General features: G+C 46.4%; 1 protein-coding gene across 12 annotated transcripts in view; it reads left to right on the top strand.

Annotated features, from left to right (window-relative positions):
• Nucleotides 1–23,918, top strand: part of LOC122564941 (dynamin-1) — a 251,392-nt gene that overhangs the window by 60,347 nt on the left and 167,127 nt on the right. For all 12 annotated transcript variants that reach the window (XR_015760697.1, XM_087998277.1, XM_087998280.1 and 9 more), the window contains exon 2: nucleotides 10,194–10,267. Coding sequence is in view for 11 of the 12 variants with exons in the window: in XM_087998277.1 (XP_087854403.1) it covers nucleotides 10,194–10,267 (74 nt within the window). In the remaining variant the exon portion in view is untranslated. The remainder of the gene's footprint in view (nucleotides 1–10,193; nucleotides 10,268–23,918) is intronic.

Raw genomic sequence — 23,918 nt, 5'->3', positions numbered from 1 at the left:
TCAATAAAATTTTAGGACCTTTGGAGGGATATGGGCCAAATGCTGGCCAGTGGGACTAGTTTAGTTTGGGAACATGGTCAGCATGGACTAGTTGGACCGAAGGGTCTGTTTCTGTGCTGTGGCTGTATTTGAGGTGCGTCTTAAGGGAGGTAGGGAGCATGGGACAGAGGTTTAGGGAGGAATTTGATGACTTCGATGAAAGCACTGTTTGAAGAAATGCAACTGAAATCAGTGCTGTTGGGGCATGTGAAAGGAGACATGAGACAGAATTGGTGTTTTGTCCCCACTCTCCCCCATGGCAGAGCTGCATTAGTAGGAAAGGAACTCGAATGAAGAGGTAGAGCACAGTACTGGGGACAGAACGCCACAAGCTGTGTTGCTGCAGAAGTTCCACTGAGCAGCAACACAAGCCAGACCTGCCGAGATTTTTGAAGGCACATTCTGAACTCTGCACTAGTGTCACTTATGAACAGAATGTGCTCAGTATCAGGGTTTGAGAGGGTCTCCATCAATCAGTCTGCAACTGCGTTGACGTATCCAGCAGAATGCTGAGGGTTTGGATGAATCTTGGGGTAGAACTCTTCACTCTCACAGGAACCGATTTATTTGTGTCACTATCCACCAATTTAAAAAACTTACTGCCACTGAGCCACTATAATGTTCACATGCTGTCTACTGCTCATGTCCTTCCAGAGATAATGGTCATGGGTTTGCTGCAGTACATGTTGTAGCTGGTACACACTGCTGCTACTGAGTGTTGCTGGTGGAGATAGTGAATGTTGGCCAGAGATAGGGATGCTGCCCTTATACCACAAGCACCTCCTATAACAACACCCTTGACACATGGACTAGGAAGCCAGAATCTGGTGACATGGGCTCCACCACCGGCTGGAGAATTTACGTTGTGTGAGTAAACCTGGCTTTGTAAGGTAGCCTCACAAATGGTGAACATTAAACTATCACATTGTTCTGAAAACCCGTCAGCCCTTTGGGGAGGGAAATCTGCCGTCCTGACATGGTCTGGCCTGTATGTGACTCCAGAAACACAGCAATGTGATTGACTCTTAATTGCCCTCTGAAATGGCCAAGTAAGTCAGTCACGTGTGTGAAAGTGCAGAGAAACTGACTAAGTTTCACCATGTCGGTGAACCGGTGAACTGTGGTTCAGGAATGGTGCTCGCTACCGCCTTCTTGAGGTGAAATTAAAATGCTGGCCCAGTCAGTTATTCCCGTAGCCATGAATGAATATCACGTGACATCCATTGGTTGTTAATGACAGGAAGTGATGCAACTTGACTCAAAGTATTGGGGGTACCATTAGGCAGGAGAATATGAACCAGAGAGCATATTGTGGTGGCACTTTCTGTGAAACTTATTGGGCGGGGGGTTGGTTCTCTCTACCAACCCTACCTCCAGCTATGGTATCTGCACTTCCTGGTGCAGAGAGATCTCTGTCTTCCGAGGTTGGGGGTGTGCATCTGTTCCCAGCAGCAGAGTTTGGAGTCTCTTACAGAGAAGGATGGCCCTCAGCCCAGAAGGTGGGGGGAGACAGAGGGCAGTAAGGGAGTGTCTCCAAGTTGACTGCTAGGGCAGGGTTGATGTGGGTAATAGAGATGTACTGGAGGGAAGGGCTCTGCACACTCCAGGCTGGGGCAGATCAGAGGAGATTAAAGGCAGGTCTTGGATCAGGACTCTGAGGTCAGTGTCAATGGTGCTTGAATTTCAGGGGTTAAATTACAAGAGAGATTACACAAATTAATCAAATTTTGAAGGTTAAGGGATGGTCTAATCAAAGTCTTCAAGATATTAGCAGGAAAAGACAGGGTAGATAAGGATGAGCTATTTCTGCTGGTTGGGGATTCTGCAACTAGGGGACATAGTCTGAGAATTATGGCCAGAGTATTCAGGAGAGATGTTAGGAATGCTTCGACACACAAAGGCTGTGAGAGGTTTGGAATCCTCTCCCACAAACCGGTGGTTACTGGGCCAGTTGTTAATTTTAAATCTGAGATAGATAGACTTTTGTTACGCAAAGCATAAAAAGGGATCTGGACCAAAGGCAGGTATGTGAAGTTAGCCCATAGATCAGCCAAGGAGAAAATGAGGACTGCAGATGCTGTGGAGTCAGAGTCAAAAAGTGTGGAGCTGGAAAAGCACAGCAGGTCAGGCAACAGCCGAGGAGCAGGAGAACCAGGACTTATGCCCGAAACGTTGATTCTCCTGCTCCTTGGATGCTGCCTGACCTGCTGTGCTTTTCCAGCATCACACTCCTAGATCGGCCGTGATCTGATCGAATGGTGGAGCAGACTTGAGGGACTGATTAGCCTTCCCCTGTTCCTTTTGTTCCTAGTTTGATCTTATAATGCCAGCGCTGCCAATGCATTATGGGTAAATGTTGCTGCTACCAATCTTTCCAATTTGTAGTGGTCAAACTCTACACCAAGTGGGGAAGCAAACCTACATGATGCATTTAGCCGATGATAGATGTCTTCCTGATTTCGCAGTAAATATGTTTGTTACATATCACAGAGCAGTTAGTTACACTGCACCTCAGACAGATACTTGTCCCTGCTGAGACATCAGACTTTATTTAAGAGTAAGTTCACATTACTATTATAACTACATGTAGTTAACACTAACAGCTAATCCTGAAGATCTAATTAGGACCCATGGTTAGCTCCTCCCAGGAACATTCCTTCACATTCTGAAACCCAGAAGGCAAGGCCTGATACTGGCAAATGACACACAATGATCCAAGCTGAAAATGTGTTGCTGGAAAAGCGCAGCAGGTCAGGCAGCATCCAGGGAACAGGATAATCGACGTTTCGGGCATAAACCCTTCTTCAGGAATGCCCGAAACGTCGATTATCTTGTTCCCTGGATGCTGCCTGACCTGCTGCGCTTTTCCAGCAACACATTTTCAGCTCTGATCTCCAGCATCTGCAGCCCTCACTTTCTACACAATGATCCAACTTGTACACATTAAAGTGGACTCCCAGTACAACCAGTGCATTCAATTCCAGGTATTCCGAATGTATCCCTATGTAGGTGGAGCGCATCACTGAATGACAGTTTAACCCTTTCTGAGTACTACCTTGTACAACTGCCCACAGCTGCGTTCTGTATGGGGAACAGTTATTCATTTCCGTTCAGGTTGGCTGCTTGGGGAGTGCTGAGTGATGGATTTGGCGCAATATTCCCAGCCTTGGCATTCCTCGCACCGACACAGACCTGCCTAGAGCAACCAGGTAGGCAGAGAAAGGTATCTTTAGATTTGGCAGTTTTGACCTGATGTTAGCCCCCCTTTCCCTCCCCTCCCCTCCCCTCCCCTCCCTGTACACCTCGGTCATTTCCTAAGTCCTAGGTCTTGCCTACACTCAAAAGCTGCCAGTTGGCTGTCAAATGGATTTGTATTGCTCCCCTTCTGCTGGTTCACTTTTACCTGGAGGTGAGTTTGTGTGTGTGTTTGTCTGTGTATGTGTATCTGTGTGTGTGTGTATATGTGTGTGCATGTCTGTATGCCTGTGTGTACGTGTGTATGTGTGTGCATGTCTGTATGCCTGTGTGTACGTGTGTGTCTGTGTGCATTCACGTGTGTCTGTGTGTATCTGTGTGCACTTGTGTATGTCTGTGTGTGTGCGCATGTATTGTGTGTCTGCATGTGTGTATCTGTCTGTATGTGTGTGTGCGCGTGCATATGATTGTGTGTGTATGTCTGTGTCTGCATGTGTGCTTTGTGTGCGTATGTGTGTGTGTGCATGTTTGTGTGTGTGTTTCTGTGTGCGTATGTGTCTGGGTGTGCATATGTGTGTGTCTCTGTGTGTGTGTGTGTGTGCATATGTGTGTGTCTCTCTTTTTGTGTGTGTGTGTGTGTGTGTGTGTGTGTGTGTGTGTGTGTGTGTGTGTGTGTGTGTGTGTGTGTGTGTGTATGTGTGTGTCTCTCTTTGTGTGTGTATGATCTTTCCAAATCACTCCGCCCCACTTTTGTTCCACGCAGGAAGTACACAGATGGTACCTACACAGGCTGTTGGCACTGCCAGCTGTCACTAGACTTGGCATTGCCTGTGAATGCGGGTTGGGCAAATGCCAACCTCTTCAGGTTCAGTTTGCATCAGGGGCGTTGTCCCTGCAGCACAGCGACTTGCATTTCTGTAGCACCCTTCCCATATTTATTTTAATTGGATGAAATTCCACACCAACCCAAAGGGTGGTATTAACTAACAGCTTTGTCAAAGGCTTAGCCACTTGAATGCACGGTGGCAGTATTATTGCCTGGTTAGCTGGATTAGTCACCCAGAAACCAGCTGGTGACCCTCACGGCAGCTGGTGAGTTTACATTTCTTTAATAAATCTGGATTTATAAGGTCACATCAGCATTGACAATCAGGAAACCCATCTGACTCTCACATTTCCGATAAGGATGAAAATCTCTTGTCTTTGCCCGATTTTGCCAACTCATGATCCCAGACTCACAGCAACTGAAACATCAAAAAATAGGAGTAGGCCATTTGGCCCTTCGAGCCTGCGTCACCATTCAAAATGAAACTGGCTGATCATCCAACCCAGTCCGCTGTTCCCATTTCCTCCCCATACAGCACATGGACTGCAGCGGTTCATGAAGGCAGCTCACCATCACCTTCTCAAGGGGCAACTAGGGATGGACAGCAAATGTTGGGCACAGGCAGCGGCACCCGTGTCCCATGAGTGAATAGAAATAAAAATACCCTTGATTCTTTTAGTTTTGTTGGACGCAATCTAAACCTGAAGAGGCTGGTGCTGTTTTCCCTGGAATGTCGGAGGGTGACTTTACAGAGGTTTATAAAATCATCAGGGACATGGATAGGGTAAATGGACAAGATCTTTTCCCTGGGATCGGGGAGTCTAGAACTAGAGGGCATAGGTTTAAGGTGAGAGGGGAAGGATATAAAGGAACCGAAGGGACAACTTTTTCACGCAGAGGGTGGTGTGTGTATGGAATGAGCTGCCAGAGGAAGTGGTGGGGGCTGGTACAGAGACAACACGAGTATATGAATAGGAAGGGTTTAGAGGGATAGGGGCCAAGTACTGGCAAATAGCACTGGATTAATTTCGGATATCTGGTCAGCATGGACAAGTTGGACCGAAGAGTCTATTTCCACGCTGGACATCTCTATGGCTCTATCGGTTTATTTTAATCAAATATCAGTCATGGAAACCAGGAGCTCGAATAGGTCATTCAGCCCTGGGATCCTATTTCAGAGTTCAGTATGATCACCGCTGATCCTCTGTCTCAGTGAGATCTCTTTGAGGTCTTTATTTTTTCTTTACAGAATTGAAAACCCCTAGCTCTCAAAGTTTATCTTGATGACTGAGTGCCTTAGGTCACGTCTAAATGCCTTTTCTCCAAGACATATTCAGGATGACCCTGATCATCAAGTGAAGTGACCAAAAGTTGAAACTGAATGCTGGATGACATCAATCCAAGACCTGACACAATGAAAGAATAGTATTTCTTGATTTTTATAGTCCATTGACAATGCAATGTGCATAAATAACCAATTTGTTTTCACAGTAATCCCATGACAATGGTTACTGACCTTCAACATCTTGTGTAGTCTACCATCCACCTCCTTGGTTCGGTCAGCAGTTGAGACACATGTTCAGACAGTTGGCACATTATTAGAAACTTACTCATGGGTGAAATCAAAAGACTGTTCACAGCATTATCAAACTCAATGAAAATGAGGAGAGATGTGAAGATGGGGTGTTGGTTCATTACCATTCACTCTTAGCAAGCAAAGTTAAAATGATCCGCAGCCTCACTCCATCTCTCTTCCGTTTGCAATGGCAAGGGGCGGAGACCATTCAGTCTATCGACTCCATGCTAGCTTTCTGCACAGCAGAAATCCAGTTAGCCCCACTCCCTATTCCCATCATCCTTCAGGTGCCATAGCAATTTCCTTTTGAAATAAAAAAAAGTGTGAAATAAAACTGCTGAAAAACCTGGTTCTGAAGAAGACTCCTATCAGACTCATGATATTATCTCTATTTCTCTCTTTCTCTGCACAGATGCTGCTGGACCTGCTGAGTTTCTCCAGCATTTTGGGTTCATATCCCTTTTGAAGTGGCTCATTATTTCCACTTCCTGCCTCCTCATAGGCAGCAGGTTCCAAGGTGGAGAGCTATTGTCTGAGGTTGGAAAGAGTTAATACATGGGGTGATACTGAGCTCCACTCAGCCTTCAGGTAGAGAATGCATCACAGACTGATGTGATCTCTGGTTGGAGGCAAAGTCATCTTTCCTATCTTCTTGTTGTTGTTAATGTTTCCGTGAGTTAATCCAGCCCATGCCTACGAACTCAGATGTAATAAACCTCCGCTCAGACTAGTTTGTGATCATCTGCCACCGTCACTGATTGGTACCAGGTATCACATCATGTTGTGTAACAATGACGAAGGGCTCTTGTGGTAGTGTCCCAACCTCTGGGCAATGGAGGTCTGGATTCAAGTCTTACCTGCTCCAGAGGCATGAGATTACATTCTCCCTGAAAAGACTGATTCGGAAAATATCTATTTCTAAACAGAGACCTGGCATTGAACCCCCCGTAAAATTTAGTAATGAGCTGCCTTTCCTTGGACCATTTATAAATTTGAGGGTTTTTGTGGTAATGGCCCATTTGCTCCAGAGATACATCGTACATCTCTAACCGAGTTGATCATTGAATATCTGGTAACAGTTATGAAATGTTGTCTTTTTAAAACAAAGTTAAAAATCACACAACACCAGGTTATAGTCCGACAGGTTTATTTGGAAGCACACTAGCTTTCAGAGTGCTGCTCCTTCATCAGGTAGCGGTGGAGCAGGACCATAAGACACTTCTGAGCTGAGATGTCACCTTTTTGTTATAAAACTGAGTGGCACAGTGGTTAGCACTGCTGCCTCACAGCGCCAGAGCCCTGGGTTCAATTCCCGCCTCAGGCGACTGACTGTGTAGAGTTTGCACATTCTCCCCGTGTCTGCGTGGGTTTGCTCCAGTTTCCTCCCACAGTCCAAAAACGTGCAGGCTAGGTGAATTGGCCATGCTAAATTGCCCGTAGTGTTAGGTGAAGGGGTAAATGTAGGGGAATGGGTCTGGGAGGGTGGTGGGTCGGTGTGGACTTGTTGAGCCGAAGGGCCTGTTCCCACACTGCAAGTAGTCATCATCTAATCTTATCTCGAGAATGTGACTTAAAAGAGGTTCTGGGATTTACATATTAATGAACTGAAACCTGCAACCCATTCTAAAAGATGAAAGACTGAACAGCAATCTAGGTTTGTTCAATATATCATTTCAGTTGCATGACACTGTAATCTTCTGCTATAAATTCTGTGTCTTATGGTCCTGCTCCACAGCTTCCTGATGAAGGGACAGCACTCTGAAAGCTAGTGCTTCAAAATAAACCTGTTGGACTATAACCTGGTGTTGTGTGATTCTTAACTTTGTCCACCCTAGGCTCGTCAACATCATTTTTAAAACAAAGCTCTTCCTCCCATTCCCCCTGCCAAACCCACGCACCTTGTCTGGATTTGTCAATCCCTGCTCTCAGGAACTCTGGTTCTTTACCAGGAAGTAATGGGAACTGCTTTATAAGAGAGATGGTGGCAGAGATATAGTCTTTCTCTTCCCTCTGTGGTTTATCATGGTATCTACTGCAAGGGAATAAAAACGTACCATTGGTGTGTGGACACAAAGATTAGAAGCAGAAGTAGGCCCTGCTCTGATATTCAATATGATCACAGCTGAGCTATTTGTGTTTTATTGCTGATTCTATTGCCTTACAAGAAATATTCATGCTCCTTCCCTGCTTTCTTTGAGGAGTTTTGCATATTGCACGGTGGCTCAGTGGTTAGCACTGCTGCCTCACTGTGCGAGGGACCTGGATTCAATCCCAGCCTCGGGCAACTGTCTGTGTGGGCTTTGCACGTTCTCCCCGTGTCTGCGTGGGTTTCCCCCGGGTGCTTTGGTTTCCTCCCACAATCCAAAGATGTGCAGGTTAGGTGAATTGGCCATGCTAGGCTGCCCATAGTGTTCAGGGATTTGTGGGTTAGGGTAGGGAAATGGGTCTGGGTGGGATAGTCTTCGGAATGTTGGTGTGGACTTGTTGGGTCAAATGGGCAAATGTGAGGACTGCAGAGGCTGGAAACCAGAGTTTAGACCAGAGTGGTGCTGGAAAAGCACAGTAGGTCAGGCAGCATCCGAGGAGCAGGAAAATCGATGTTTCGGGCAAAAGCCCTTCATCAGAAATGGAGGCAGGGAGCCTCCAAGGTGGAGAGATAAATTGGGGGGGGGGGGGGGAGTGGGGCTGGGGAGAAGGTAGCAAAGAGTACAATAGGTGAATGGGGGTGGGGATGGAGGTGATAGGTCAGAGGAGAGGGTGGTCTGGATAGGTAGGAAGGAAGATAGGCAGGTAGGACAGGTCATGGGGACAGTGCTGAGCTGGAAGGTTGGAACTGGGGTGAGGTGGGGGTGAGGGGAAATGAGGAAACTGATGAAGTTCACATTGATGCCCTGTTGTTGAAGTGTTCCGAGACAGAAGATGAGACGTCCTTCCTCCAGGCATTGGATGGTGAGGGAGCGGCGGTGGAGGCAGGTCTGTATCAGTACATGGTTGAAGAGCTTCAGGATAGAGGAGATGACCTGTGGGTTGCAGTGAGAGAGAGACTCACTGAGATTCTTCCAACCTTCCAGCTCAGCACCACTCTCATGACCTGTCCTACCTGCCAATCTCCCTTCCCACCTATCCGGTCCACCCTCCTCTCTGACCTATCACCTCCATCCCCACCCCCATTCACCCGTTTTACTCTTTGCTACCTTGTTGGGCCTGTTTCCACACTGTAGGGATTCTGTGATACCTCTGACCTGAGAAAAAATATTCTCCATATTTCTGTTCCCTAAATGGGTGGCACCTAGTTTTGATTCTGGGTCTGTAGGTGCTGTTTTATGATGAGAGGTTGAGTAAATTGAGCCTATGCTCATTGGAATATAGAAGAATGAGAGCAGTTTAATGGACTGGACAGAGTAGATGTGGAGAGGTGGTTTCGCCTTGTGGGAGAGTCTGGGACCAGAGGGCATCATCTCAGAATAATGGGTCACTCTTTTAAGACCGAGATGAGGAGGAATTTCTTCTCTCGAGGTAGTGAGTCTGTGGAATTCTTCATCACAGAGGCCTGTGAGACTAGGTCTTTAAGGCTGGGCCAGACAGATTTTTAATCAGTAAGGGGATCGAGAGTCAAGGGGAAAAGGCAGGAAAGTGGAGGATGAGGATTGTCAGATCACCCATTGAACAGCGAAGCAACTCGAAGGGCTGAATGGCCTACTTCTGCTACTTTACCTTATGATTTCATGGTGTTAAAACAGTGCCCCCTAGTTCTGGGCTGACCCATAGGAGGAAACATCCTTTCCACATGCACTGTGTCTGGTCCACTCAGCATAGAGCCATAGAGATGTACAGCAAGGAAATAGACCCTTCGGTCCGATTCGTCCATGCCGACCAGATATCCCAACCCAATCTAGTCCCACCTGGCAGCACCTGGCCAATATCCCTCCAAACCCTTTCTATTCATACACCCAACCAGATGTTTCTTAAATGTTGCAGTTGTACCAGCCTCCACCCCTTCCTCTGGCAGCTCATTCCACACATGTACCACCCTCTGGGTGAAAAAGTTGCCCCTTAGGTCTCTTTTATATCTTTCCCCTCTCACCCTAAACCTATGCCCTCTAGTTCTAGACTTTCCTCACCCCTGGGAAGAGACCCTATCCATGCCCCTCCTGATTTTATAAACCTCTGTAAGGTCACCCCTCAGCCTCCGACGCTTCAGGGAAAACAGCCCCAGCCTGTTCAGCCTCTCCCTATAGCTCAAATCCTCCAACCCTGGCAACATCTTAGTAAACCTTTTCTGTACCCTTTCACGTTACAACATCCTTCGTCTTTTGAACTTCAACTCTGTCACTGCTGAAAGAGTTCCAATCCTCACAAAACATGCTCAAAGCTTGTGTGGAGTTTAAAAAAAAAACATCTCAAGTGTTTTGAAGTCCTTAAACCTTTGGTTGCTGATGAAAGGTCACAGGAAGTTCTGAGATGCAGTTCTGTGTTTTGTTTTCAAATCTACTTTTCTACCTTGCTGTGACTCCCTTTGTGAACCGATGCTGAAATGTCTCCACTTTTCATTTCCAGAGATTTCCTTCCTCGTGGATCTGGGATTGTGACCCGACGACCCCTTGTTCTTCAGCTGATTAACTCTCCCACAGGTATGTTGTGGCCAGGTGAATGGTATCGCCATAATGGGCTACTTTCTCCCCTCTTCGTCTGCCATGCCGTGTAGTTTTGACACTGCCCCTAACATGGGCACCCTGTACCAGGTTTCCACTGCTCTCGTTCCTTTCGTCTCTGTGCACAGTGGGTCTTGTTACCCCGGACAACCCCGAGATGGTGTAAAGTCTGTGGGAGGTGATTGGTCCAATGCTATGCCCCACCATTTTCTGGGGCACCATACTCTTCGTGCTTACTGAAGAACTCTGTCCTTTGTGATACTTCCCAGGGTCAGGGTGGGCTCATTTGAGCAATGAGGAACCCGTGTAGGGTTCATTGTTTGGCCCAAAGAGCTTAGAGAGTGCAGAAGCGGGTACTGCAGATGCTGGAGATTAGAGTCAAGATTAGAGTGATGCTGGAAAAGCACAGCAGGTCAGGCAGCATCCGAGGAGCAGGAGAGCCGACATTTTGGGCCAAGGTCCTTCATCAGGACTGCCCATTCCCGATGAAGGGCTTTTGCCCGAAATGTTGATTTGTCCTGATCCTTGGATGCTGCCTGACCTGCTGTGCTTTTCCAGCATCACTCTAATCTTGACTCAGAGAGCTTAGAGGCTGTTTTGTTCGGAATCTTGAACCCCATTGAAGAAGCTATAAAGTAACTAAGATGCAATAATAACATGCTAAATATGACATTGAGATTTGAAGCTAATGTATGTGGGGAGCTAATGGCCTAGTGGAATTATTGCTAGAGCCACAGAGCACAGGCATAATATGGGGACCTGGGTTCAAATTCTGCCTTAGCAGGTGGTAGAATTTGGTTTCAATTAAAGATCTGGAATTAAGAGTCTGATGATAACCATGAAACTGTTGCCAGGAACCATTGGGTTCACTCATGCCCTTTGGGGAAGGAACCTGGCATGACCTATGTTTGACCCCAGATCCACAGCAATGTGGTCAACTCTTAAATCCCCTCAGGGCATTAAATGTTGGCCTAGCCAGTGATGCCCACATGCTGTAAATGAGTAAACCATCGCAAACAAGTTCCTGTGATAACAGTTGAGTGGTTCATCGTGGCTTACCAACCAATTGGTTGAGGGATGTTATTCCACACCTCTGGAGCAGATGGGACTTGAACTCAGCTCTCCTGACCCAGCGACAGTGACGCTACCTGTAAGCCACAAGGGTCTCTATCTGTGCTTGTCCATTAGATTGTGCCCATGGACCAGCCTTTCACTCTCCCAGGTCAAAGAGCTCACTGTTGAGCACTGGCCATTCCACATTGAGTCAGGGACGGACTCTAACACATCTGCATGGCACTTTTCCATAGACATGAGCTAAGACATAGGAGCAGAAATTAGGCCATTCAGCCCACTAAGTCTGCCGTGCCATTCAATCATGGCTGACAAGTTTCTCAACTCTATTCTCCTGCTTTCTGCTTGATCCCCTTGATAAACAAGAACCTCTGTCTAAAATACACTCAATGACCCAGGCCTCCACAGAAACAAATTCCATAGATTCCCCAGTCTCTGGCAGAAGACGTTTCTCCTTATCTCCGTTCTAAAGGGTCTTCCCTTCACTCTAAGTCTGTGCCCTCGGGTCCTAGTCTCTCCTACCATTGGGGACATCTTCCCAACGTCCAGTCTGTCCAAGCCAGTCGGTATTCTGTATGTTTCAATGAGATCCCCCCTCATCCTTCTAAACTCCATTGAGTATAAACCCAGAGTCCTCAAACATTCCTCATATGTTATGCCTTTCACTCCTGGGACCATTCACATGAACCTCTCCTGAACACGCTCCGGGGCCAGTACATCCTTCCTGAGATATGGGGCCCAAAACTTGCACAATACTCGAAATGTGGTGTGACCACAGCCTTATATCCCTGCTTTGATGATTGTGGAGGCGGGATTCAAACAACACGCCCCAAACTGAAACTGGGGGGAGCAGATTGTCACAACTCTGGGGTGGGGTGGTGGATGCTCATAATTTGATTGACGTGACATTTAACAAGGTGAACCAACTCTAAGGAGGTTGAAGGGAACTTCAGCTGATGCCAGAAATCCTTAAGAAGCATGACTCTGCAGAAATCCTCATAAAAAGGATATTCTTTCACTCAAAATGAAGGTTTGAGCCTTTCAGGGCTGGGAAAGTGATGTGACCATCCTCTCACAAGAGAGAGTTGACCGGTGACAAGGTGTACAAAATGATGATGATAGGTATGGACAGAGGAGGTAAGGAGCAGCAGCTCCCCTTAGTTGAAGGGTCAGCCACAAGGGGACACAGGTTCAGGGTGAGGGGCAGGTGGTTCAGGGGGGATTTGAGAAAGAAACCTTTTTCCCCAGAGGCTGGTGACAATTTGGTATGTGCTGTCTGGGAGGGTGGTTTGAGGTGAATTACCTCACTTCCTTTCAAAAGGACCTGGGTGAGCACTTGGCTCATCATAACATTACAAGGCTACAGGCCAAGTAAAAGGGATTAGGCTAAAGGTGAGGTGTTTCTCACGTGTCAGTACAGGCTCGATGGGCTGAAGGGCTTTTTCTGTGCTGTATGTTTCCATGAGTTGAACCTGAGGGTCAGCAAGTCTCAGCTGAGGTTACAAAGGTAGCAGGATATGGAAGATATAGACTGTAGGGAAATAGATGGTGACATCTTCCAAAATGTCCAGATTACAGAGGAGGAAGTGCTGGATACCTTGAAACAGTCAAAAGTGGATAAATCCCCAGGACTTGATCAGGTGTACCCGAGAACTCTGTGGGAAGCTAGAGAAGTGATTGCTGAGCCTCTTGCTGAGATATTTTTATTAATGATAGTCACAGGTGAGGTGCCAGAAGACTGGAGGTTGGCAAATGTGGTGCCACTGTTTAAGAAGGGCGGTAAAGACAAACCAGGGAACTATAGACCAGTGAGCCTGACCTCGGTGGTGGGCAAGTTGTTGGAGGGAATCCTGAGGGACAGGATGTACATGTATTTGGAAAGGCAAGGACTGATTAGGGATAGTCAACATGGCTTTGTGCGTGGGAAATCATGTCTCATAAACTTGATTGAGTTTTTGAAGAAGTAACAAAGAAGATTGATGAGGGCAGAGCAGTAGATGTGAACTATATGGACTTCAGTAAGGCGTTTGACAAGGTTCCCCATGGGAGACTGATTAGCAAGGTTAGATCTCATGGAATACAGGGAGAACTAGCCATTTGGATACAGAACTGGCTCAAAGGTAGAAGACAGAGGGTGGTGGTGGAGGGTTGTTTTTCAGACTGGAGGCCTGTGACCAGTGGAGTGCCACAAGGATCGTTGCTGGGTCCTCTACATTTTGTCATTTACATAAATGATTTGGATGCGAGCATAAGAGGTACAGTTAGTAAGTTTGCAGATGACACCAAAATTGGAGGTGTAATGGATAGCGAAGAGGGTTACCTCAGATTACAACAGGATCTGGACCAGATGGATCAATGGGCTGAGAAGTGGCAGATGGAGTTTAATTCAGCTAAATGCGAAGTGCTGCATTTTGGGAAAGCAAATCTTAGCAGGACTTATACACTTAATGGTAAGGTCCTAGGGAGTGTTGCTGAACAAAGAGACCTTGGAGTGCAGGTTCATAGCTCCTTGAAAGTGGAATCACAGGTAGATAGGATAGCAAAGAAGTTGTTTGGTATGCTTTCCTTTATTGGTCAAGAGTATTAAGTACAGGAGTTGGGAGGTCATGTTGCGGCTGTATAGGACATTGGTTAGGCCACTGTTGGAATGTTGCGTGCAATTCTGGTCTCCTTCCTATCAAAAAGATGTTGTGAAACTTGAAAGGGTTCAGAAAAGATTTACAAGGATGTTGCCAAGGTTGGAGGATCCGAGCTACAGGGAGAGGCTGAACAGACTATGGCTGTTTTCCCTGGAGCGTCGGAGGCTGAGGGGTAACCTTATAGAGGTTTACAAAATTATGAGGTGCATGGATAGGGTAAATCGGCAAAGTCTTTTCCCTGTGGTGGGGGAGTCCAGAACTAGAGGGCATAGGTTTAGGGTGAGAGGGGAAAGATATAAAAGAGACCTAAGGGGCAACTTTTTCACACAGAGGGTGGTACCTGTATGGAATGAGCTGTCAGAGGATGTGGTGGAGGCTGGTACAATTGCAACATTTAAGATGCATTTGGATAGGTATATGAATAGGAAGGGTTTGGAGGGATATGGGCCGGGTGCTGGCAGGTGGGACTAGATTGGGTTGAGATATCTGGTCGGCATGGACAGGTTGAACTGAAGGGTCTGTTTCCATGCTGTATATCTCTATGACTCTATGACTCTATGTTTCAGGCAGTGGCAGGAATTAAACCCACACTGTCAGAGTCGTAAGCCAGTTGCCCAGCTCACCTGACCCCAAGGCAAATGGCCCTGAGAGGCAGGGGGGGCTACATAGGCCCCTAAGATACCGGAGCTATTGATGTAAAGACAGGGAAAGGTGGGAAACACTTGGGTTTGAAGATGAAAACGTAAGCCAGCATTTGCCAGGATCAGAGAAGGGCACTATTTCAGCAAATGTTTCACGTGGAGGTGATGGCCTAGTGGTGTTATTGCTGGACTATTAGTCTGGAGACCCAGGTAGTGATAAGGCAACTTGGGTTCAAATCCTGCTACAGTAGATGGTTCAATTTGAATTGCAGTTATGAATGCAATGATGACCATGCAACCATTGCTAATTGTTGAGGAAAACCCATCTGGTCCTTCAGGGAAGGAAATCAGCCATCCTTACCTGGTCTGGCCTACCTGTAACTCCAGACCCGTAACAACTTTTTTTATCTTCATTCATTCACAGGATGAGGGCATTGCTGGCTAGCATTTATTGCCCATCCCTAGTTGCCCAGAGGGCAGTTAAGAGACACCAGATGACTGTGGGTCTAAAGTTAAATGTAGGCCAGACCAGGTAAGGGTAGCAGTTTCCTTCTCTGAAGGGGTATTAGTGAACCAGATGGGTCTTTCAATCATTGTCAATGGATTTATGGACAATGGTTGACTCTCAGTTACCCTTTGTGCAATTAAGGATGGGCAATAAATGCTGGCCCAGCCCAGTGATGCCCGAATCTTGTGAAAGAATAATAAATAAGTGCATAGCCAGGAAAGGAGGGTTAAAAAACACGGAGCGAGAGTTTCCACATGGGCTAACTGTTCCGAGCAGAAGCAGATATTCAGTGGAGCAGCCTGTACGTCAAGCGGGAGTGCAAAGCCAGCTGCCAATAAACTGAGCCTGTTGTGAGGTACAGTTAATCCAACCTTACATCAAAATTGATGCGATTTCTTAGTCATCGGCTCCATTCAGTTAAATGGAGCTGTCTCTGTTTGTGCTGTGTCTGCTGCTGTCTGTTATTGTGAGGGGTCTGGAGGGACACAGATAGGCTAAATGACCTTATGTTGTGTGTCCTGAATGTTCTGTGGTTTCTGTGAGGAAGCTACACAAATCGACGATGTCGATTAATCAATCTAGGAATGTTTATTTTTTGTGTGGGACATTGTCCCACTGAGTTTCTCCCTCCTGGTCCTCTCCAGCCTCTACTGATTATAGCCACCCTCTTGCTGTGATTTCTTTTACCCCAGAGATGGTATATCGAGGATTGCCTCCTTTGGGTGGAACAGAGTGTTGTGAGCCAGAGGAAGGGGTGGGAAAATGGGTCTGTATTTTGATTGGGTGTATACTTTTTAGATCTATGGAATTCTGTGTTTCTTGCATCCATACCTTAAGCCAAAAACAAAATTGCATCTTTCCTGAAAGAGCCACACAGTTAACACACAGGAATGTTTTTCTTTCTAAAATAAAATGAGCTGCACAATTAAAGTTTTTCTGTGAGTGGATGCGAGTCCAGTCTTATTATAAAAAGACCCTTTTTTTTTCCTGTTAGTTTTGGCATGGATGTAGTCCATTAAACTTCCATTCATGCATTGGCAGCCATATTGGAAAAGTGCAGGATGAACTCCCCCTACTGGGCCCAACGGGAGGTGCATCACAACCTTTGTATCACCAACAGAGTGAATGTCAGTGTTGCTAAAATGCTGCTTCTCTCTCTAAAGTCGAATTGCTTCCTCAGTGCTGAACGCTTGATTAGTTTGGTGCGCTCTTTGTGGTCTTAATCCACGAGTATGAAATTATTTCTGATGCTGAGGAGCAGGGTTTACTCTGTGCCATTTGGAAAGCTGTGACAGAGCTGCTGACAGTGCAGAAACAGTAGCCATTGAGACACGCACACACACGCACACACAAACAACAGAGGAGCCTTTTCCAGGGTGCAGACACTACCCTTTTGTGCTTCATGGTGCAGAAGAGAACGGAGCTCTCAATCTCCCAGTACAGCTGTGCTGTGGGCCTTTTGACATGGGGGTCTCTGGAGGACTTCTTCCTGAACACACACTGCCATTTTATTCTGACGATTGAACCCTATGCATTGGGGAGCGTGCTGTCTGTGCAGTGATGACCTCTTTGTATGTATTGATTTGAGATAACTGAGACGACACTCAGTCCTGAAGAAAGCAGTGATTTTCTTCCCCTGAGAGAATGGGTAAAAACGCTGGATATGATTCAAATTCCAAATCAAGATTGGGTCTCCAAGCTTCCCACACGGCTGCCCTTAATTCACCCCTAACAGCAACAGTTCCACAGCACTGGAGGCTGCTGGGTAGGTAATTCCTCTGGCTCTGGAACAGAAAAATTCCCCAGGCCTGATCCCTCCTTCAGTAGCTAACCTGGGTTCACATCCTGCCTTATTGCGAGGAGAAGCATTGCTCATCTTATTAGAAAAAGACTTGAATTTACATAGCACCTTTTTTCACAAATGCAGAATGTCCCATAATGCTTCACCACTGATAAAATCACCGAGCTGTTTTAAAATTCATTCACAGGATGAGGGTGTCACTGGCTGGGCCAGCATTTATTGCCCATCCTTAATTGCCCAGAGGGCAGTTAAGCGTCACCCACATTGCTGTGGGTCTGGAGTCACACATAGGTCAGACCGGGTAAGGACAGCAGTTTCCTTCCCGAAAGGACATTGGTGAACCAGACAGGTTTATTCTGACGTTTGAGAATGGTTTCATCATCATCGTTAGACTCGTAATTCCATTTTTTAAATTGAATTGAAATTTCACCATCTGCCATGGCAGGATTTGAACCCGGGTCCACTGGGGGAAGAATGTTGATGTAAAGGTGACTATTTAAAAATCAGGCCTCACCCATTTTGAAATAACTCCACAAAGGCTGGTATCCCATCACTAAGTCACATTTTATTTACACACAGAGTCATAGAGGTCTACAGCATGGAAACAGGCCCTTCGGCCCAACTTGTCAATGCTGTCCAGTTTTCACAATTAATCTAGTCCCATTTGCCCGCGTTTGGTCCACATCCCTCCTTACCTGTCCCATCCATGTACCTGTCCAAATGTTTCTTCAATGACAAAATTGTACTTGCCTCCATCACTACCTCTGGCCACCAATTCCAGTATTTGCATGAAAATATTGCCTCTCTGGACCCTTTTGTATCTCTTCCCTCTTACCTTAAACCTGTGCCCTCTAGTTTGAGACTCCCCGACCCTGGGGAAACAATGTTGGCTATCTACGTTATCAATCCTCTCATGGTTTTCTAAACCTATATAAGGTCACCCCTCAGTCCCCAAGCTCCAGGGGAAAGAGTCCCAGCCTATCCAGCCTCTCTTCATAACTCAAACCTTCCAGTTCAGGTAGCAGCCTAGTAAATCCTTCATGTACTCTTTCTACTTTAATAATATCCTTTCTATTAGTAGGGTGACCAGAACTGCACACAGTACTCCAAATGTACCTTACCAATGTCCTGTACAGCTGCAACATGACATCCCAACTCCTATACACAGTGTTCTAACCACTGAAGGCAAGCATACCAAATGCCTTCTTCACTATCCTAGGCGAAAGTGAGGACTGGAGATTAGAGTCGAGAGTGTAGTGCTGGAAAAGCACAGCCAGTCAGGCAGCATCTGAGGAGCAGGAAAATCGACGTTTTGGGCACTATCCTGTCTACCTGTGACTCCACTTTCAAGGAGCTATGAACCTGCAGTCCAAGGTCTCTTTGTTCAGCAACACTCCCCAGGCCCTACCATTGTGTATAATTCCTGCCATGATTCACCTTACCGCCATGCGAAATCTCACGTAAATCTAAATTAAACTCCATCTGCCACTCCTTGGCCTATTCACTCACCTGATCAAGGTCGTATCTTACTCTGGGAAGATCTCCTTTACTGTCCACTACGCCTCCAATTTCAGTGTCATCTGCAAACTTACTAAACTATATTCACATCCAGATGATTTATATAAATATCTGGAAAAGCAGTGGACCCCACACCAATCCTCGTGGCATGCCACTGGTCACAGGCCTCCAATCTGAAAAAAAACCGCCACCACCACCCTCTGTCTCCTGCCTCTGTTTGTATGCACCTGGCTAGCTCCCCCTGGATTCCATGTAATCTAACCTTACTCACCAGTCTGCCATGTGAAACCTTATTGAATGTGTTGCTGAAGTCCATATGGACAACCCCTACCGCTCTGCCCTCATCAACCTTCTTTATCACCTCTTCGAAAAAACTCAGTCAAGTTAGTGAGACATGACTTCCCACGCACGAAGCCATTAACCATCCCTAATCAGTCCTCACCTTTCCAAATGTGTGTAATTACTGTCTCTCAGAATCCCTCTCGCAACATACCCACCACTAACGTCAGGCTCACGGGTCCGTAGTTCCCTGGCATTTCCTTCCCGCCCTTCTTAAGTAGTGGCACCACGTTAGCTAACCTCCAGTCTTCTGGCACTTCACCTGTGGCTAGCGATGAGAGAGACCCAGCAATCCCTTCCCTGGCTTCCCACAAAGGTCTTGGAAACGGATCGGTACCGGGGGATTTATCTACCTTTACGCGTTTCAAGACATCCAGCACCTCCTCTTCTGTAATAGGGACGCTATTCAAGACGTCCCCGTTTATTTCCCCAAGTTCCTTCGCGTCCATGTCCTCCTCCACAGTAAATACTGGCACAAAATATTCTGCTCCCACCTTTGCTCACCCTGAAGATGTTATGATGTTGGTTCCTATCAGTTGGCCATGCTCCACATGTGTGTTGTTGAGTTTATTAAAAAAAATGTTCGTTCAGTCCCATTGGGTGGGTCTGTTTAACACCTTCCCCCCCCCAGTCAGTGAGGCTGAGATGAGGAGGCCGTATGTGGAGGGTTGTGAGTGTGAAACTATCCTGACCCTTTCCTCACATGAAGGGGTTGACCTGTATCACACCCACTCCCCCACAACAATGGGTCCTTCAGGACTTCAGTTTTTCTCCCCTGTTGCCATAGAAGCAATTACGTCATCAGATGTTCCTCATAGCAGAGGATTTGATGTACCTTTTGCAAGTTAACTGTGAGTTGTATCCTGAGACCAGCCTGTCAGTTTAGACCTAAAGCAACAGCAACACTGCATGTTCTCCATGAGAACAGGATAGGGCACTGTGATAGGGTTTGGACATCACTGCAAACCACTGAGACTTCATCTGTTGGGAAGGAATTTTCACAGCATTCATGTTTCAAACCCACTTCACACACCAGGTTAGTGACAACAGGAGCTTTTCCTGGATGTGTGTGTGGGAAGTGTTATACAATGGACACCTTTACCTGCTGCCTGTTTGCTAATGTAGATGTACAGTCAAACAGAAACCCCCGCACTGCAGCAGTTTTAAGGTCAGCTCAAGTGAACTAATCCCTGCAGAGTATTTGAGCTCGTGTCTTCTGCTTACTGAGTCGGATTGTTTCTCGAGAGAGAGAGAGAGAGAGAGAGAGAAAAACAGGGCCCTAACTTGGCCGTGTGCAATCTACCACATGTGTAGCTCCTCAGCGTTAGACAGCCTCCCCAGACAACTCGTCCCAGATTTGTCACTTGTAATCCTCCACCTTTAATCCCTTCTTCCAATTCCCTGCCCATTCCTGTGTCTGTGTGTGTATGTGTCTGTGTGTGTATGTGTCTGTGTGTGTGTGTGTCTGTGTGTGTGTGTCTGTGTGTGTGTGTCTGTGTGTGTGTGGGTCTGGGTCTGTGTATGTGTGTGTGTCTGTGTGAGTGTGTGTCTGTCTGTGTGTGTGTGTCTGTGTGTTTCTGGGTGTGTGTGTGTGTGTGTGTCTGTGTGTGTGTGTGTGTCTGTTTCTGTGTGTCTGTGTGTGTGTGTGTGATAGCAGGGAAACAGGCCCTTTAGCCCAACAAGTCCACTCTGACCCACTGAAGAGTAACCCACTCAGACCCACTTTCCAACGCAATATTCACCCCTGACTAATACATCTAACACTATGGGCAATTTAGCATGGCCGATTCACCTGACCTGCACATCTTTGTGACTGGGGGGGAGGAAACTCACACAGACACAGGGAGAATGTGCAAACTCCACACAGACAGTCACCCAAACTGGGACTTGGACCTGGGTCCCTAGCGCTGTGAGGCAGCAGTGCTAACCATCAAGCCATTGTGCCGCCCCTCTCTTCAACACTTGGAAGTCTATGTTAAGAATAAAGAACAAAGAACAAAGAAAATTTATTGCCCAGGAACAGGCCCTTCGGCCCTCTAAGCCTGAGCCAATCAAATCCACTGTCTAAACCTATTGCCCAATTCCTAAGCATCTGTATCCCTCTGCTCCCCATCTACTTATGTACCTGTCCAGATGCATCTTACTGTCCCTGCCTCTACTCCCTCTGCTGGCAACGTGTTCCAGGCACCTACCACCCTCTGTGTAAAGTACTTGCCATGTGTCTTCCCATTAAACTTTCCACCTCTCACCTTGAAAGCGCGACCTCTCGTTGTTGAATCCGTCACCCTGGGAAAAAGCTTATCTCTATCCACCCTGTGTATACCCTTCATGATTTTGTAGACCTCAATCAGGTCCTCCCAAATCTCCTTTTTTCTAATGAAAACAATCCTAACCTACTCACGTTCCATACCAGGCAACATCCTCAAACCTTTTCTGCACCCTCTCCAAAGTGACCGGAACTGTACACATATTCTAAATGCAGCCAAACTAATGTCTTGTACAATGTTAACATGACCTGCCAGCTCTTACACTCAATACCCCGTCCAATGAAGGCAAGCATACTATATGCCTTCTTGACCACTCCATCCAGCTGTGCAGCCACCTTCAGGGTACAATGGACCTGAACTCCCTTCTGCTCATCAACTGTTGTTTGTGATGTACATAAATGGTCTGGAAGAGGACACTGTTGGTATGATTAGCAAGTTTGCAGATGACACGAAGATTGATGGAGTAGCAGAAAACATAGGGAACTGTCGAAGAATACAGGAGAATATAGATAGACTGGAGAGTTGGGCGGAGAAGTGGCAGATGGAGTTCAATCCAGCAAATGTGAGGTGATGCATTTTGGGAAATCTAATTTATATAGCACCCTTAAGGTCTTCACAGGAACACTATTGTTCAAAAAAATGACACCAATAAAATAAAGGCATTCACATTGCTCAGGATGTCCTAAAGTACTTCACTGTCAGTCAACTAATCTTCAGTCAACACAGGCATAATATGAACATAGAAGTGTATGCACATTAAATGTCCACAGGTAGCACTCTGATAATGGCTGAAAATGTGTTGCTGGAAAAGCGCAGCAGGTCAGGCAGCATCCAGTGAACAGGAGAATCGACATTTCGGGCAGAAGCCCTTCTTCAGGAAGGAGCAGAGAAACTGTTTATCCCTCAGCCTTGGCCTGACGGGGAGACTGCCATGCTCCTCTTTGGAGTGGTGCCCTGGATTGTTTAACATTTTACCTGAGATGGCTGTCAGTCCCTTGGTGAAACATCTCACCCAAAAGATGGTTCTTTTTGACAATGCTGCACTCCCTCAGGTACTGCACTGGGATGTCCACTTAGATTCTCAGTGGGTAGAGTGGAACCAGAACTTGCGATCTTTCAGGTAAGGTAAGACCATAAGACACAGGAACAGAAATTAGGCCATTTGGTCTCCTCTGCCATTCAGTCATGACTGATAAGTTTCTCAACCCCATTCTTCTGCCTGCTTGCATCGATCCCCTTGACAATCAAGAACCTATCTATTTCTGTCTTAAATTTACTCAATGACCTGGCCTCCCCAGCCTTCTGCGGCAACACATTCCATTGATTCATCACTCTCTGGCTGAAGATGTTTTTCGTCATCTCCGTTCTAAAAGGTCTTCCCTTTACTCTAAGGCTGTGTCCTCAGGTCCTAGTCTCTCCTGTTAAAGGAAACATTTCCAAAAGTCTACTCTATCGAGGCCTTTCAATAGTCTATAAGTTTCAATCAGATCCCACCTTATCCTCCTAAAGTCTATTGAACATAGACCTAGAATCCTCAAACATTCCTCAAATGTTAAGTCTTTCCTTTCTGGGATCATTCTCATGAACCTTCTCTGAACCCTCTCTGGGACCAGTACATCCTTGCTGAGGTATGGGGCCCAAAATTGCTCACAATACTCTAAATGCGGTCTGACCAGAGCTTTATAAAGCCTCAGAAGTACCTCCTTGCTATTATATTCTAGTTCTCTGGAAATAAATGCCAACATTATATTTGCTTTCATAGCTACCGACTCACCCTGCCAGTTAGCCTTAAGAGAAGTTAACCTGCAGTTTTTTGCTTTATGTTAAGATGCAGCCACATTGCTGTGGGAGTCACTCATAGACCAGACTGGGTGATATCAGCAGATTTCCTTCCCTAAGGGACTAGCGTGAACTAGATTTTTTTTCTACAACAATCAGATAATTTCCCGGCCCCTATTACTGATACTAGCTTTCTGTTCCATATACAGTTAATGAACTAAATTTGAATTCTCCCAATGCCAAGGAGAGATTTGAATCGTTTTCTCTGGATTTCCGATCCAGTTTCCATCCTTCCATTTCTAACCCTCACAGTGACTGGAATTTTCCATTTCTATAATCTCCAGACCACAGTTTTTCCACCCATCCATGTTAATGTGCAGAAAAGCAGAATATACAAAGCAGCAATGTGGAAAATTCAAATCGATAACTCATCAGTGACTGAGCTGTGAGTCAGAGATGAACTGGAGCCAAAACCAGGGTCGAATTCCAGGATAAATTCTGGGAATTGGAAACATACGGAATTCTCTCCATTTGGGCTTCATTGCTTCATTAGCCATTGCCATTACCAGTCAAGACCCTCTCTGGTCATTTCTCTGCTCTGTAATAATCTGTGGCTTCTACAAGGCTCGGAAACCTGACTCCTGTTTCCATAGCAACGCCTGCTACTCCTGCAGAGCTAGATCTATCCTGTTGTGAATCTTTGTACCTGAGTCTTTCTAATTCTTGGGTTCAGTCAGATATCTACCTCCAAATGGTGGGAAGCTGCCCCTTCTGTCTGGCCTTGAGTTTCAAGGTGCTATCTTCAGTTGTTGGTCCAGAAAGGTTCCCCAATCTTTCTCCTTCCCCGCTTTTGCCCAGCACTTCCCCCTTCTTTTTCCCTGTGTCTGCGTGTGTTTCCTCTGGGTACTCTGGTTTCCTCCCACAGTCCAAAGACGTGCAGGTTAGGTGGATTAGCCATAGGAACTGCAAGTTAGTGGGGATCCCGGTGCGATAATCTTCGTAGATGTTCATAGAATCCCGACAGTATGGAAACAGGCCATTTGGCCCAACAAGTCCACACCGACCCT

This window comes from Chiloscyllium plagiosum, unplaced genomic scaffold, assembly GCF_037043375.1.
Source record: "Chiloscyllium plagiosum isolate Xiang-an unplaced genomic scaffold, Cpla_swu_hap1 HiC_scaffold_21, whole genome shotgun sequence".
In the NCBI taxonomy this organism is placed as follows: Eukaryota; Metazoa; Chordata; class Chondrichthyes; order Orectolobiformes; family Hemiscylliidae; genus Chiloscyllium; species Chiloscyllium plagiosum.
Note: the sequence above shows the minus strand (reverse complement) of the source record. Positions and strands in the feature narration are given on the sequence as shown.